Source organism: Chelonoidis abingdonii, chromosome 3 (genome assembly GCF_003597395.2).
Source record: "Chelonoidis abingdonii isolate Lonesome George chromosome 3, CheloAbing_2.0, whole genome shotgun sequence".
NCBI lineage: Eukaryota > Metazoa > Chordata > Testudines > Testudinidae > Chelonoidis > Chelonoidis abingdonii.
Genome location: NC_133771.1, coordinates 160598245 through 160614927, shown reverse-complemented (window position 1 = coordinate 160614927; position 16683 = coordinate 160598245). Strand labels below are relative to the sequence as shown.

Sequence of the window (16683 nt, the reverse complement as noted above, 5' to 3'; positions counted from 1 at the left end):
TGCAGCTGAATGGAAATGGAGAAGATGAAAAAATTCTTTCCTATCTTCTAAAAACATGAAACGAAGTAGTCTCGTATCTAATTTTTACACCCAAATACCCATTCAACAACGGGAGGGTCAAACAAACCAACATCTATCACTAGAAATGGCATTTAGAAAGGAAGATCTGATAGCCAAATGAGCTCTGAAAGTATTAATCACTAAAACCAAATTCCACTGCTTCACCCAGCATGACAACCTGCGCTAGCTATTTGTGTCTCTATACAATATAACAAATACTGTAGCAGTAAGAAAATCCTCACTACCAGAGACGAAATCAGTATTGTCAACCCAAAGCATTCCAAGAGCATGAGTCTAGCCTCCAAAAATTATGACGGTCTTAATCACAACATTTTAAAAAATAATAAATGTTGGTTTCTTTTTATGTTTTCAACCTTTTCTCTGCATCTATGAAAACTAGAAACTTATTTTTTTTAAATGAAAGCTAAGATTTTCACATAGTCACATGACTCCAGAAGTTGGAGCTTTATGATGACACCAAATATCACAAGATTCATGCTAAAATGGCAAAGTTTGAAACACTGGGAAATATTGAGTTGTTAGCACAGAGCATCGTGACTGACATAAAACGGGGTGAGAGAAGTAGAGAATGGGTGATATAAATGGCTTTAACTTACATTTGAGTGTTTCTCCAGCATATGGGATATGCAACTTAAACCGATCACAGCTGGGTCCAGGCGTCAAAGAGGTACAGCTAAAATTGAAAACAAGGAAAGGAATTTCTAAACAATAGTGATAGACAGTAACAATGCTTAACAAGATACAAATGAGATGAGTGAGCACTACCCAGATGGTATAATAGAAATTCTTATGGAAAGGCTGATAGTGTCCTGCTCTCCTCACATTTCTGGAAAAACAGGAAGATTAAGTGGGGAAGGAGGAGTAAGCTACAATGCTGAAAGTTCATTCCATTCCATTCAGTCCATCCATAAATTCACACAAAAATGTGAGACATCTAGACCTGTCCCAAGAAACAACAGTTTCTCTACCAGTCTGAAGCACCAAAGGATCTCCCAGGAAAACAGCTCTCTGATTTGAGACACCTCACAATGATATACTTTAATCAGCCTCCAAAACCCACCAAACTCTCTAACTCATGTAGTAGAGAAACAGTCTGCTCTCCTTGACTTACTCAGCAGTACAACAGACTTGTACTGCCTGTCTCCATCTTTGAAGAAACTGAGCTGCATTGTGAATTTAAATGAAGTAAAAATTCACAGCCATTTTTACCCATTTTATGGGTAGGGAAAATAAAACAGAGAGATTAAAAGATCTGCCCAAACCCATAGTAAATTAGTGACATAGCTGGGATCAGAAATCAGGTGTTCCAAGTTCCCATTCCCATAGTCTAACAAAACTAGTGATTGCACCATGTCATTTAAGAAAAAAATATTTTAAATGCGCATGTACAAAATTATTTTTATTACTGTAGCACTTAAAGGCTCCAACTGAGATTGTGCTAGGCACTTTACAAATGCATACTAAGTCAGTCCCCTGCTCCAAAGAGCTGGCAGTCTAAACAGACAAGGCCGACAAAAGGTGGGAAGGGAAACAGAGGCCTAGAGAAGTGAAGTGACTTGCCCAAGTTCACACATAAGATCAGTGGTAGAGTCACGAATACAAATCATGTCTCCTGAGTCCCAGTGCAGTACCCTACTGACCACCTTTTCAAAATGGAAAAACAGGACATATGCAGGTGCCCCACCCCCTCTGTGGCCCTGCCCCCTACTCCTCCTCGTCCCCCAAGACCCCGCCCCCTGCCAGAGTTGGCAGTGATAAGAGCCCAAAAGCAGCCCCGGTCTGTGTCCCAACCCCAAGGGCAGGTAGAGGGTCCAGGGCTTCACACAACTGCCCAGGCTCCCGGGGCAGCTCTTTGTACTGCCCAGCTCTGGGCCTCGGAGGGAAGAGGAAGAACAGGTGGTGGAGCCTTGTGGCGAGGGAGGGCTAAGGCCCCCCCAGCCCCCCCCCCCCCACACATATATACCAGGAAAAGGCTGGCACCACCCCTGAGCCCTGGGCAGGTATATAGCAGCACCGCAGGGAATTCGGGACAAATGCTGTCCTGGTGTCATTCAGCCTGGGACCAGGACTTGAAATGTACATTTTGGGACTGTCCTGCCCAATTAGGGATGGGTGGTCACCCTATTACCCACCGGCTCATGTGCATAATTAAAATGTGGGAAGTAGGATAGCACAGGGACACCTTACCCTGCACAGCAAGAGCTATGTAGATGCAAAATTATACCAGTCTTGCAGCAGAAGAGAGGTCAGAATGAGTACTGTATATAGTTAAGTGCCTCATTGGCATATTGAGAATGGTGCTTAAGCTCATTTCTCCTAAAATAGACATTCCTAAACTTTTTTGCTGTGTCCCCCTTTCTCCATAGACCCTCCTTCCTTCCCCGATGCCTACCCATCCAGGGCAGAAAGTGACTTACTGAGAACAGGTGGCTCACATCTGGGGTAGTGGCATGATCTGGCTGACTCTATCCCAGAGGAACCTATGGCAGCATGGAGTGGAATGGGATTTTTTGCCCTTCCTCCCCCATTCCCAGAGCCTCTCACACCCACAGGTTCCAGAGAGCAAATACACAAGGACTGCAGCTAGCCAGGTGTCTGGGCTGTAGCAGGGAGAGCAAGCAAGAAGTCCCCAGTGGTCAAGTGGAGAGGAGGGGAAGAGAAGCAGGCTGCTGCAGGGCAGGGTGTGGCTGCGCTTCCCCTCATCTGCTGGAGACTCCTTATGAGTTCTCCCTTCTACTGCCTTGCTCTGGCCCCAACACCCAGCCAGCCACAGCCCCACATCCCATCACATGCTTCCCAGTATCTTCATTGCACCTCCCCCAGCACAAGGGGACATGCCCCGCAGTTTGAAAACCAATGTCCTAAAACACATCCATTCTCTCCCTGCACCCCACCTGTTTTACCTTGCACTCAGAAAGCTAAGTCGAGGACATGCAGGAGCTTCAGACTGACTTTTGCTCACCATGCTACATCTACTGTTTAACCTTATTTGTGCCCATGTGTAGCCTTCAGCTTGTGTTCTCTGCTACGCACAGAGGGCTTGATTCAATGGGTGTGGGATCAGGCTCCGAGAAAGGACTTTCAGGATCAAAGTCTCAGTGTAGTCAGAGTAAGAAAATACCATAGTTGTGGGGTTTGTTTTGGTTTGCTTGTCTGTTTTTTAAGAAGATAGATTGTTCTTACCTGCGCAGGTAAGAACATCAAGATAGAAAGGAATGCTCAGTGTCAGTGCATACACAGCTATGACTAGAAACATAACAGTTCTCTCCTCTGATTATGAGTATCTTAGCCTATAGTTTCAAATCATTTCTAAGGCACCCATCACCATAGCATCTAAACCAAACCCTCATAAATGAGTTTAATCTTTTTTTTATTTTATTTTTATTTTTAAGCTTCTACACTAACACATCAACAGCAATTAATATTTAATGGCAATTTATTGTGAAATATCACAGGTCATAGAGGTCCTGTCACCCTTACCATTAAGACAATATATTTTGGTAGCTTTTAAAATGTGCATCAAAATTTCTGATTTTGCAAATACAACCTTTACTTTTTAGCACACTAAACAATTTGGAAATACTTGAGGGAAAAGTACAATATACAATTACATTAAAATAAAAGAGTGATCTGATGATATTAATGTCCCTAAAAGCAACACTAAGTATTGTTCCTAGGTTATTATAGCTCACTTAGCATGTTTTTAAATTTTACTGGTTTAGAAGTGATGGAAAGTGACAGCTTTCACAGTCATATTTTTAGCAAATTACCCCTCTTTGACTAGGCTACACAAGAGATTTCAAACACTGTGATTGGCTGAGTAACTAAGCAAAACTCTTTCAGAGGTGCATCTAAAGGAAACTAGTTACTTCTCACCAACAGAAAGAGGGGAAAAAAACTATCAAAATTCACAATTTTGATACAGAAAGTCTAATAGAAAAAAACAAAACTTTTAAATAATTTTCTCAAAAGGACAAGTGCTTACATACCATCTGAAGCTGAAATTAAAGTGCTGAATGTATCAAATAGTTTGTCACAAGAGATGCTAACACAAGTCGAACAGAATGGAATGGATAACAAAACTGGATATACAAACAGCCCATCCTGCATGCCAATGCAAGGGAATAAAGAGATGTAAGTCACACTCTTACTGCCTTGCGCTGATGTGGCATACCACTGCTTCAAGTGCCCTGCTATGTCAGGTTGGCAGGAAGAGGCATGGTCTTGGCCCTGACCCCTCTAGGCTAGGCTTCACTGGCTTACTGGGGAGAGTACACTGCACCAGCTATAGACATGTCAACAGTGTACTCCCTCTACAGAGGAGTGAGGCTATGGGAAGTCCCAGAGTTACAATCTCCCTCTAGGCTGCTCCAAAGGCTTTGCAACAACGAACCACTCCCTTCCATTCCCCAATCCCACCCTGCCTCCCGAGCAGACTGTAAACTTATTACATAGCCCTTAATTATTTAGGCACCAATCCTGCAAGCACGCACACATGGAGTAGTCTCACTGAACTTAAGAGGGCTAATCATTTGGGCAGGTGCAGGATTGGAGTTTTAATTGATCGTCTTCAGGCATTTTAAAGAAAAAACAAGGTACTTAAATACTTTAAGGCAACTAAAATAGAAAAAACAAGATTTTATATTGCCATTTCTGATAAACACTTTAACTATTCCAAAGTATTGATAGGTACCAATTATACTTTATTCCAGAAGACCTGATTTCAGTCAAAACCATGAAGAAAAAAAGAAAAAACCAAAACACACAAAGATTCTTAACCTTAATTGAGGTTAATTAGTACCTTCTTCAGCTGTCTCTCTGCTTCAAGTTTTCCCATGTGGTCAGACAAACCAGTACCTGTGCTGTCTGCTGATGACATTGTGTTAGTGGCCAAACAAAAGGCTGTAGACTCATCTATTAAATGGTGTCTGTCAGCTAGTTTGTAAGTAAAAAGGTTGTGGCCAGATGACTGAACAACCATCACAACCTAACAAAAAAAAGAGAAACATGCAGCCCAGTCACCAGAGCTCCTCTTGCCTCTTTGTTGCATATTATTTTTGTTTAAAATCACGTGCGGGCCTGAAGAAAGCAATGCGCTTGAATATACACCAAAAATGAAAATAATGATTTTAGATTCCAAGGCCAGAAGAGACCATTGCAATCATCTAGTCTGATCTCCTGGATAGCACAGGCCATACAACTTCCCCAAAGTAATTCCTGGAGTAGAGCTTTTAGAAGAACATCCTATCTTGATTTAAAAATTGTCAGTGATGAAACAATTTATCAAGGGTTGCTGTGAATTCTCCAACCAGTAAGATTTTACACCTTTTTTCCAGTCTGATGCCCAAGTCATTAAAGTAAGTATTATGTGTGGTGTTCTTTTGTCAATATACAGCAGTTAAGATTATAACCAAGTTACAGTATGATCTGTAGTTTTAATCCAACACACATGAAGGCATGGTCTTGCCTGAAAATTGCTTAATTTACTCCAAATACTAAGGAGAATTATTCTACAAAGTCTGAAGAAAATTATTCTAAAAGTTTCTGAATTATAGGTCATTAACATGTTACCACGCTTTGAAGGGGACTTGTATTTAATGTTACTTTGTAGTCCTCCAATTAAAAAATGTACTTGTTCAGTTACACCTCACTGAAAATGTGTGCAGCAGCTATGTTTGAAGAAAATAGCTGTATTTAACCAAAGTTGTTAACTGCTGTACCTAAGTGCAATAGCTACAGTTTGCGTTCGGTATAAATAGCTTGCTTTCTGGTGGCGTGTTACAGGTTAGAGAGAACATAAGGGTCTTTCTAACGTTTGCCACTGCAGCACAGGTTCTCCCTTTGCTGAAAGTAGTAAAGGCTTATAAGTTCTGGAATTAAATGACTAGCATTCTAAATCCTGGTTCTGCAGGCTGGCATGATTCATCTAACAATTGTTTTTGTAGCAATAAATTGGTTGCAAAATGACACCCTTTGTGTGTGCGTACGTGTACACACAAAAAATGAAAAACATGATCAAACTGTTTTTGAGGTACAGACCATTAAGAGTTACCCTAATTATAAAGCCAGATTTCACAACAGCCTGGCTCCAGCCAATACAAGGTTAGCATCACTATGTAAAACTGAAAATAAAGTGTAATTGCTAATTACCTGCAGGCCAAAGATGCTCACCATGTAGATTCTTGTAGTACCGATTTGTTTTATAGATGCCCACAATTAAGGTTACCTACCACTTTCCACTGCAAGTCCCTGTTTCCAACTGCTTATGATTTTGCCATACTCCAACTGTTCAGACTAAAATTTCTCATCCCAGGAGTGAGCCTCAGGCTTTTAATTTTTGTTTTTGTGGTTGTTTATTAAAACCGCTAAAACAGTTCAGCCATTTCCCACAATGAGACTGGAGAAATATACATTATTCTGACCATGCTATAGTCTTACAGCTATTTCACTGAGAACGTCAAGTGCCTCTATGCTTTGGAGGAAAGGCTTGGAATTTGACAGAGGAGTCTGGGACATGCATTGTGCTGTCCCAGTGAAAATCTGCCCAAATCTGGCCAAACTATATAGCTTTCTGAAAAGTCCCACTGGATACATGCTCACTACAGGTTAGAGTATGGCAGCTAAATTCCCCATGCCTTCAACTGCTCCTACATAGGACTGGACTGTGCATGTGCCATTCCCACAGAACAACTGAGCATGCAGCAAAGGCTGGCCAGAACTTTTCCTTGCTCCTCCTGATTGCCACGACTATTGTGGCACTGGGCATGGGAGCTGACAGGAACACTCTCTCTCTGACACTCTCAATTTTCCCTCACTAGTGCCCAGACAGCATGGAGGAGGAGAAAGTAGCCTTACACAAATGAATATCAATGAGAAGCAGGTGGGGGCGAGGAGGAGGATAGGAGCAGGGAGTGGAGGCAGGGGCAGGAACATGGAGAGCAGACCAAAGGGTAAAGACAGGAACTAGGGGATGAAGAGGAATAGAAGCAGGGAAGGAGACAGGAACAGGAACTCAAATAAGAAGACAAGGAGAGGAGCAGAGGGAGAGGGAGAGGCAGCAGTTCAGGAGGGATGGCAGGAATAGAAGCTGAGGGCGTTCAGCCCCCTTGCGTGTATGCATTATGGTACAGTATTTAAAACTGTCAAATCAGGAAGAGGAAGGTGAATGAGGCATTTCTGGAACAACAACAACAACAAATATATCTAAAACACAAGATCTGGTAGTAATGGCAGACTTTAACCTCCCAGACATCTGTTGGAAAAGTAATACAGCAAAAAACACAAAATTTTCAGTAAGCTCTTGGTATGCAATTTTTTGTTCAACAAAGTGGAGGAAATAACCAGGGAACAGCCCTTTTAGACTTGATTCTGACCAACAGGAGGAATTTGTAGCGCATCTGAAGGTGGAAGGCAATTCATGTGAAAGTGATCATGAAATGACAGATTTCATGATTCTAAGGAAAGGAAGGAGTGAGAACAGCAGAATAAAGACAACGGACTTGAAAAAAGAGGACTTCAACAAGTCAGAGACTGGTAGGTAAGGCCCCATGGGAAGAAAATTTAAGAGAAAAAGGATCCCAGGAGAGCTGACAGTTTCTCAAGGAAACAATTTGCAGTTGTGCTTTTAATATTATCCCAGTGAGAAGGGAAGATAGGAAGAGGCCAATATGGCCCTGCCAGGACTCTTCAGTGACCTGCAAAACAAAAGGGAATCCTACAAAAAGTGGAAACATATATTGCTAAGGACGAGTACAAAAATTAGCACAAGCAAGTAGGAACAGTATCACAAAGCCTAAGGCCCAAAATGCATTACATCTAGCAAGGGATATAAAAGGCAATAAGAAAAGGTCATTGAAATACATTAGCAGCAAGAGAAAGATGAAGGAAAGTGAAAATCCTCTACTTAGGGGGGAAGGAGAGCTAATAACTGATGACATCAAGAAAGCTGAAGCATTTTATACCTATTTTGCTTCACTCTGGAAAATCAGGTTAAAGAATATTTAGACAAGTTAGATCAAGGGTTCTCAAACTGGGGATCACGACCCCTAAGGGGGTCACAAGGTTATTACCTGGGGGGTCATGAGCTGTCAGCCTCCACCCCAAACCCTGCTCCACCTCTAGCATTTATAATAGTGTTAAATATTTTTTCAAAGTGTTTTTAATTTATAAAGGGGAGTCACACTCAGAGGCTTGCTGTGTAAAAGGGGTCACCACTACAAAAGTTTGAGAATCACTGAGTTAGATGTATTCAAGTTGGCAGAGCCTGATGAAACTAATCTTACGGTACTTCAGGAACTAAATGAAACAATTTCAGAACAGTTAGCAATCATCTTTGAGAACTCCTGGAATCTGAGTGAAGTCCCAGAAGACTGGTGAAGGGCAAAGATAGTAGCTACCTTTAAAAAAGGGTACAAAGAGGACACAGGGAATTATAGATCAGTTAGCCTAACTAAGATACCTGGAAAGATAGCAAAACAAATTATTAAACCATCAGTTTGTAGGCACCTGGAAGTGTAAGATCTGAGGTCTTTTTCTGCAGTAAAAAAAAAAAAAAGCAACCATGAGCAAAATTGCAGAGTTGCATCCTCACATTCCATCTAAATTGCATCAAACAATGTAATACTGGACTGATAAGAAGGCACTTCAGTCTTTCAGTACCCGCCATCTTCAGATAAAAAAACAGATCTTAAGATGTTTAAAGAAAACTTTGATAGCATTTTGTCTGGGAAGAAACCACTTAATAACTGTGATTGTGAAATCTATACTCCTATTGCTCTGCCTTTATGGTCCCCACTGGTGGTAATACTGCTGAAAAGGATCTGGGCGTTATTTAATTTGTGATCCATTATATGAGTCAACAATGTGATGCAGCTTATGCTCCAATACGTCTGTTAGTCTATAAGGTGTCACAGGACTCTTTGTCTCTAAATAATACATAGAGGTGAGAAATAACAGACCTCAACTCTATTGTCCCTCTGCAAATTTGTGTACACAGAGTCAATCCCTTACCGCTCTCTAAAAGTGCAAAGTTTCAGAAAGTTCAACGAATAGAAGATTGTTGGGGGCAGAATAGATCTGGACAAGGAGAAGAAGTCTGGAGATCAATGTGAGAAGGGAGGGACAGGCGGTAGAAACAAAAGTGAAACTGTTTGAGCAGCATAGTCCAGAAGACTTGAGGTCTGAGTGTAGCCTTCATTGATTTGAGATCTACCATACCAGCCTCTCACTAGAAGAGAAAACCTATAGAGGCAGCAGGCCATAAAAGAGATCCAGTTTGGGAATATTTTAATGAAGATCCTCTACCTCTACCTGGGTAAGACAGGGATGCATGCAAAATGCAAACAGTGCAACAAAGAAATGCAAGGCCTGGTTGCCCAAATGAAACAACATCATGAGAACTGTTCCTTCTCAGGAGGAAGCTACACTTAAGATGATGAAAGGAACTTCTGAACATGCAGGATCTTCAGGTTGGTAAACTTTTATATTTCATATTTCTTTCTTAAGGACTGCCTGTCTTCCTTCTGACTATTCTTGAATTCTCATGTCTGAGCAAAAAATATAGTTGTTACTCCATGGTACAATCATTTTAGATGCAGTTGTGATAAAAAAAATAAACAGCTGAAATAGGCAGATCTTCCTTTTACAATTTCACCTTTAAAGTTGTACTGAGTGTAGCGTCAGTGAATGCAATGAGTAATACTAAATGAGCAGTATGGTAATAGTAATTAAATAACTGCGTTGACTTATTTTGTTTAGGAGAATCCATCCTCAACATACAGGATTCTGAAGACTATCCACCTTCAAGATCACCATCATTTTATAAAAGCAGCAGAGAATCCTGTGGCACCTTATAAACTAACAGACGTTTTGGATCATGAGCTTTCGTGGGTGAATGACTCATGATCCAAAACTTCTGTTAGTCTATAAGGTGCCACAGGATTCTCTGCTGCTTTTACAGATTCAGCCTAACACGGCTACCCCTCTGATACTTGACATCATTTTATAGTTTCTGAGTTATCTGCCAATAATAGTGTTTCAGTCACATTATGTATGTCACATAGCCATAGTATATCACCTGTAGCAAAAAGAAAAAAAAATCTCCATCATCCAGAAACAGCCATAGACAAATTTGGGACAAGAACAAGCAGATTACAAAAAGAGGTAATTGATGAAAAAATTGCCTGGTTTGTTTATGCAACAAACTCTCCTTTCCATATGACTGAGAACCCACATTTCATTAACATGGTTCAGTCATTAAGACCAGGATACAGTCCACCCAACAGAGCAGATGTCGCAGGCAAATTGCTGGATAAAGTGTATGAAAGAGAAATTGAGCAATGTGCAAAAGGTCTAGAGGCTGAAATTGTTAACATGAGTCTCGATGGGTGGAGCAATGTCCACAACGATCCTGTTGTACGTGCTTGTGTGACAACAGAAGGAGGGAATGTTTTCCTTACAGAAACAATTGATACATCAGGAAATGCACACACAGCAGAATACTTATAAGAAGCAGCAGTAATAGATATAAAAAACTGTGAAAAAAAAAATTCAAATGTCCAGTACACAGCTTGGTCACAGACAATGCTGCAAATGTATCCAAGATGAGAAGAAATTTAGAAAAGAGTGAAGAAAGTCCTTAGCTAATAACATACGGTTGCAGTGCTCATTTGATGCACCTCCTAGCCAAAGATTTTAGTGTTCCAGAAATAAAGGCTAATGTTGTTGAAATTGCAAAATACTTCCGTAACAACCACTTTGCAGCAGCTGCTCTGAAAAAAAGTGGGAGGAACCAAGCTAACTCTCCCACAAGACGTGCGATGGAACTAAGTAGTGGACTGTTTTGAGCACTATATTAAGAACTGGCCTAATCTGATGACAGTTTGTGAACAAAATCGTGAAAAAATAGATGGCACTGCCACAGCCAAAGTTCTCTGTGCTTTGTGGGGGCCACTGGGGAGGTGAGTTTGGAGGTGGTGAGCGAGCGGAGAGAGGAGGCAAGCAGCTAGCAGCAGATAGGGCAAGGAGGAGCTCCCTGCCAGAACCTCCCTCCTGCCCCAAGCGCTTCCTGGTCACTAGTGGGCCCCGCCAACCAGCGCCTCCCCATCTCTCTCAGGGTCTACTGCCTGCCACTGATCAGATGTTTTGCAGCATCAGGAGGTGCTGATGTGGAGAGGAGAGGAGTGAGGGTGCAGCACACTCCGGGGAGGGGGTGGAACTGGGCGGGAAGGAGGCAGGATGGGCAGGAAGAGAGAAGGAAGAGGCGGGGTGGGGGTGGAGCAGGGGTGGAGTCTTGGGGGAAGGGGTGGAGTGGGGATAGGGCCTGGCCAGAGCTGGGGGGAGCACCCAAACTCAGCACGAATGTCCCGGGCCCCGCAACCCCCTAGGGATGGCCCTGCCAATGAGTGACATTTCCCTTGAAACCTTTTGGGAGAAGACTCCATAGGCAGTTGCTTTAGTGGATGCCTTTCTTCATCCCTTTTGGAATCAGAGTAATACTTAGTGGAAGACTCATATGGCCACATTTCCCAGGGTGGCACCTGCCCAGTTCTGTTAGTACCCTTTAGGGTAATGCCTGTCATAATGCCTGGGTGAGGGAGGGAGAAGTTGGAACTGAGAGTCCCCATAACACTCTCTATGTTTCCTGATCCATTCCCTGGGATGGTAAGGAAATTCTGCTTTATTCTGTTCTATGGAGGTTTTTATACCACATTCATCACCATGGGATCTGCAAGGAATCAGGTCAGTTGCGGCCTGACTCCAGATCCAAGATGTGGATGTAAGGAAGTTTCCAAAGCTTACAATGGAGGCTTGGTTAAAAAGCCAGAAGAGGCAAACCAAATTTTCCCAGGGAACCAGTAGGGCCCTAAAGAGGAGCTTTGCATATCTCTGGGTAAGCTGCATAGCTAAGGAAATAGATTTAGCCTTTACTTGTTTTTTTCCCTTTCTCTTTCCCAGAGGAGAAGCAACAGGTACCACTGCCTTAGACTTCTTGCGTTTAAACTATTCATTTGTTTAGGAAGTTTTAACAGGTTTAAAAATCCTTGCTATGTAAATATCAGAGACAAAACAATAATCATTACAGCAGTGAACTTTTGTTTAGAGAAACATTATAGTGTAATATAATCATTAGATCTCTCTATTTAACAAGCTGTTACCATACTGCAGATGGAGTTTCTTTATACTACCCATGACGTCATTTCTAGTGATTTAATTAAACTGAGTGAAATCTGATTACACATATTTAACAAACTAGGCATGTCTACCAAATGCTCATATTAAAAAAAAATTAGACAGGTGTGCTGGGGTTTTTTGCAGATGAATGTACTTTGAGTATTGAATAAATTGTAACTAAATATTGTCCTCTGTCTATTTTGCTGGGTTCATAATTTATACTTGCCTTTATCTTTAATCACCAAGGATAACCTATCTGGTGCAGCATGATGGACCTTCAGTTCTACAGGCAGATCCAAGTGAGTGTGTGTTTCAGGGACTCAGAACAATGAACCTGAGCCATCATGGTAACCATGGAACCTGTAGAAACCAATAACTCTTGCAATGAGATTTTGAACACAGAACTGATGGCCTTGGATCCAGAACAGGATGCAGATCCATAATATAGCCTTGGCCCTCAAGATCACCTTTTGCAGTACCTCTGACTTCTAAGAATGGAGCCTTGTGGAAACACTTTTGCACTTCAGTGAACAGAACTGACGTACAAGATCATTAGAGGCATGCTAATGAGAATTGGCTCATTCAGCAGAGGCTGACACTTATTAGGCCAAGCAGTTGCACTCATATGGATCCAATCTTCAAAGCCAAGGAGGCCAAAACCTGAGTCAAGACTTCACTGGGTTTTTTTAATGTGGTTGGAAGTTGGAGCAGAGGGTGGTGTCCCAGAAGTATGGGTCCCTGAATTTCAAAACTGGAAGGTTTAGCTGCTAATGATTCTTGAAATAGCATAAGGTAGAGGGAATACTGATGTTCTTTCTAGCCTTGAGGGTGAAGGTATTGCATATAGAGCAATGAGGGACAGAATGACCTTCCCTCAGAAACCCCAAGCAATGTACCTGTGTTTCTGAGGCAGGAAAAACACCAGGACAAGAGGTTCACCTCTTGAACCCTAACCTTTTTTTTTTTTTTTTTCCTGATGTAGCGAGGCGGTGGGATACCCCACAGCCCCACTGAGGGACAAACCTCTCCCAACCTCGCTGTGGGCAGAGCCGCTGGATGCTGCGCCCACCCCCAGAGGTCACGGCGCAGACCCGAAAGTATAAAAGCTGACCTGCAGAGCTCAGTAGGAGCCCAGCCACCACCGGGACCAGACGTCTGCGGCCGCTGACAGCTGGAGCTCACACCCAGCCAGCCGAGCCTGCCCTGTGATCGCTACCCCGAGGAGGACTGGCCGAGCCTGCCTCGCACCCACTACCCCGAGGACGACTGGCCAAGCCTGCCTCGCGCCCGCTACCCCAAGGAGGACTGGCCGAGCCAGGCCCGCGCCTGCTACCCCGAGGAAGGGCCGAGCCTGCCTCTGACCCGCTACTCCGAGGAAGAGCCTAGCTTGCCTCTGGCCACCTACCCCGAGGAGCTGCTGAGCTCACCCTCGAACACTTACCCAGAGGAGCCGATGGTGTTTGAGACCGCCGGTGACGCGACGACGACTCAGGTACCCGATGAGGGGGAGAGTGGAAGTAGCCCGGGGGCAGCCGATCCCAGTCTAGCTGCAGCACTGACAGAGCCAATGTCAGTGTGTTGCGGCCAGGATCCCCAATGACAGCAGCGAGTTTCTGCCGCTGCTAGGGCCCCAGGCTGGGATGCAGTGGAGTGGGAGGGCCTGCGTCACCCCTGCCACCCCTCCAGGAGTGGCAGACTCCCCCTTTCCCTGGCCTGAGGAGGCTAAAACCTACTATTGCTGCTCAGCCCTGCCTGAGGGTCTCAGCATATTAACTCAGTGTTTGTTGCCCCGCCCTGACCTAGGGCTGGGCTTAAGACTATTGGTAGCAAGGCGATGGGATACCCCACAGCCCCGCTGAGGGACAAACCACAGCCGAGCTGCCGCACACCTGACTTAGCAGAACTAAGAACCCATGCTAGAATGTGAAAATCCTTAGATGACAGGTGAGAAAATGAAAAACAAAAACAATGAAAGAAATAAAATAACTCACTAATTCAAAGCTAACAAGATTAACAAGGCAGTTCTGAGAACAATCCATTCAGAGGAATCCTAGTCTGAGGATCCCCTGGTCTACCTGCTACCATAGCAGGAAAGGAACTGAGGCAGTCAGTGCACCAGGCCCTCTCAAACATTCACAGTGGTAAGGAGAGGGAGTGCAAGAGAGCTCCAAAGGACACTGGCACTGCAAGTTTTGACTAATCCAGGCTACATGATTAGCACATCCCAAGAGTGGGAACATGCAAAGGCCATTCAAAGAAAAATATTTAAGTATTCTGAAAAATCAGGTCCTAGACATCTTAAACTGGGCACTCAAAATTAAAGGACGACATTCCCATGTGTAAAATAACTAACGTCTCATGAGCAAACTAGATAAATATGGTCTAGGTTAAATTACTATAACTTAGGGGCACAACTGGAAGAATGTTTTCAAAGAGTAATTAATGGTTTGTTGTCAGATCTGGGGGAACATATCTAGTGCAGTCCCGCAGGGTTCTGTTCCGAGTCCAGTATTAGTTAATATTTTCATTAATGACTTGGATAATGGAGTGGAGAACATGCTTATAAAATGATGACACCAAGCTGGGAGGGGATGCAAGCACTTTAGAAGACAGGATGAAAATTCAAAGTGACCCTGTGTCATGACCCAGATGTTTTGAACTCAGAACCACAGGGTTCATGGGAGCAGCCACACTCCAGTCCTCCACCTGGTAGCCTATTAACAACTATTTTTCTAGGACCATGAAGCCCAGTCCCAGTTTGAGACTGCTCCCCTGAGGTCCTATTGGCACAGTCCAAGAGCAGCTGATTGGCTCAGTGGCCCTCCTTAAGCCAGCAACAAAAACAGAAAGCTGTCTGAACAACTAGGCTCTGCTCTGCTTCAGACTGTAAGGCATTAGTACTGCCGAAAAATATCTGGGAGTTATAGTGGATCACATATTGAATATGAGCCAGTAATGTGATGCAGCTGTGAAAAAAGGCTAATGTCATTTTGGAGTGTTTCAACAGGAGTCAGAGTGGTATCCATGTTAGTCTGTATTAGCAAAAACAACAAGGAGTCCTTGTGGCACCTTAGGGTTTCACTACACTTGCAAGTTACAGCACAATAAAGGAGCTCCGGGCGCACTAGCTCACTACGCGTCCACACTGGCAAGGCACGTAGAGCGCTCTGACTCTGCGGCTACAGTGCTCCTGGTATTCCACCTCGGCAAGTGGAATAACATTTGCTGCACCCCCGCTGGAGCACCGCAGCACCAGTGTGGATGAAGTGTTGCATTACTGCGCTCTGATCAGCCTCTGAAAATGTTCCATAATCCCCTCAAGTCAAGTGGCCACTCTTGCCATTGTTCTGTAATCATTGCAGGAATGTGAATATGCCTTTTGAAAGCTCCGTTTCTGACAGCCAGCATGCTTATTTGCTCCGAAACAAAGCAATCATTATTGTGGAGTGCTGTGTGTGAGAGAGAGAGAGAGAAGTGGGGGGTGGGGGAGGTCTACTGATGTCTGAACTTACAAGACAGCATGCTGACATGCTCTCAGCTCCTCCAAAACCCACTCTCTTTCCCCTCACATACACACAACACACTCCTTGTCACAGTCCACCCCATCCACCCCTATTTGAAAAGCACGTTGCAGCCATTTGCATGCTGAGATAGCGATCATAATGCACTGCTCTCTGTGGCCACTGCAAGAGCTGCTAATGTGACCATGCCAATGCGCTGGCAGCTGCGAGCGTGGACAGACTACCGCGCTTTCCCTACTGCGCTCTATGAAGGCTGGTTTAACTCAAAGTGCTCTACATCTGCAAGTGTAGCCATACCCTTAGAAACTAACAAATTTATTTGAGCTTATGCCCAAATAAATGTGTTATTCTCTAAGGTGCCACAAGGACTCCTCATTGTTTCAACAAGAGTGTTGTACGTAAGACAGAGGAGGTAATTGTCCCGCTCTGCTCGGCCATGATGAGGCCTCAGCTGGAGTACTATGTCCAGTTTTGGGTGTCAGTCTTTAAGAAAGATGTGGACAAACTGGAGAGAGGTCAAAGGAGAGCTACAAAAATGTTAAACAGGTTAGAAAACCTGATCTGTGAGGAGAGGCTAAAAAAAACTAGGCAAATTTAGTTTTGAGAAAAAAAGATTATGGGAGGGACCTCATAACAGTTTTCAAGCATGTTAAGCGTTGTTATAAAGAGGATGATGATCAATTGTTCTGAAGTAATAGACTTAATCTGCAGCAAGAGAGATTTAGGTTAGATACAGTATTAGGAAAAACTCTAACTATAAGGCTAGTTAGGTTACCAAGGGAGGTTGTGGAAATTCCCGTCATTGGAGGTTTTTAAGAACACTTTAGACAAACACCTGTCAGGGATAGTCTAGAGGTATACTTGGTCCTGCCTGAGCCCAGAGGGATGGATTAGATGACCCCTGAGGTTT

General features: G+C 43.5%; 1 protein-coding gene across 6 annotated transcripts in view; it reads right to left on the bottom strand.

The window, feature by feature from the left end:
- The window catches only part of BABAM2 (BRISC and BRCA1 A complex member 2), a 308342-nt gene that overhangs the window by 266250 nt on the left and 25409 nt on the right, over positions 1–16683 (bottom strand). For all 6 annotated transcript variants that reach the window (XR_004375045.2, XM_032790217.2, XM_032790219.2 and 3 more), the window contains exon 3: positions 678–754. Coding sequence is in view for 5 of the 6 variants with exons in the window: in XM_032790217.2 (XP_032646108.1) it covers positions 678–754 (77 nt within the window). In the remaining variant the exon portion in view is untranslated. The remainder of the gene's footprint in view (positions 1–677; positions 755–16683) is intronic.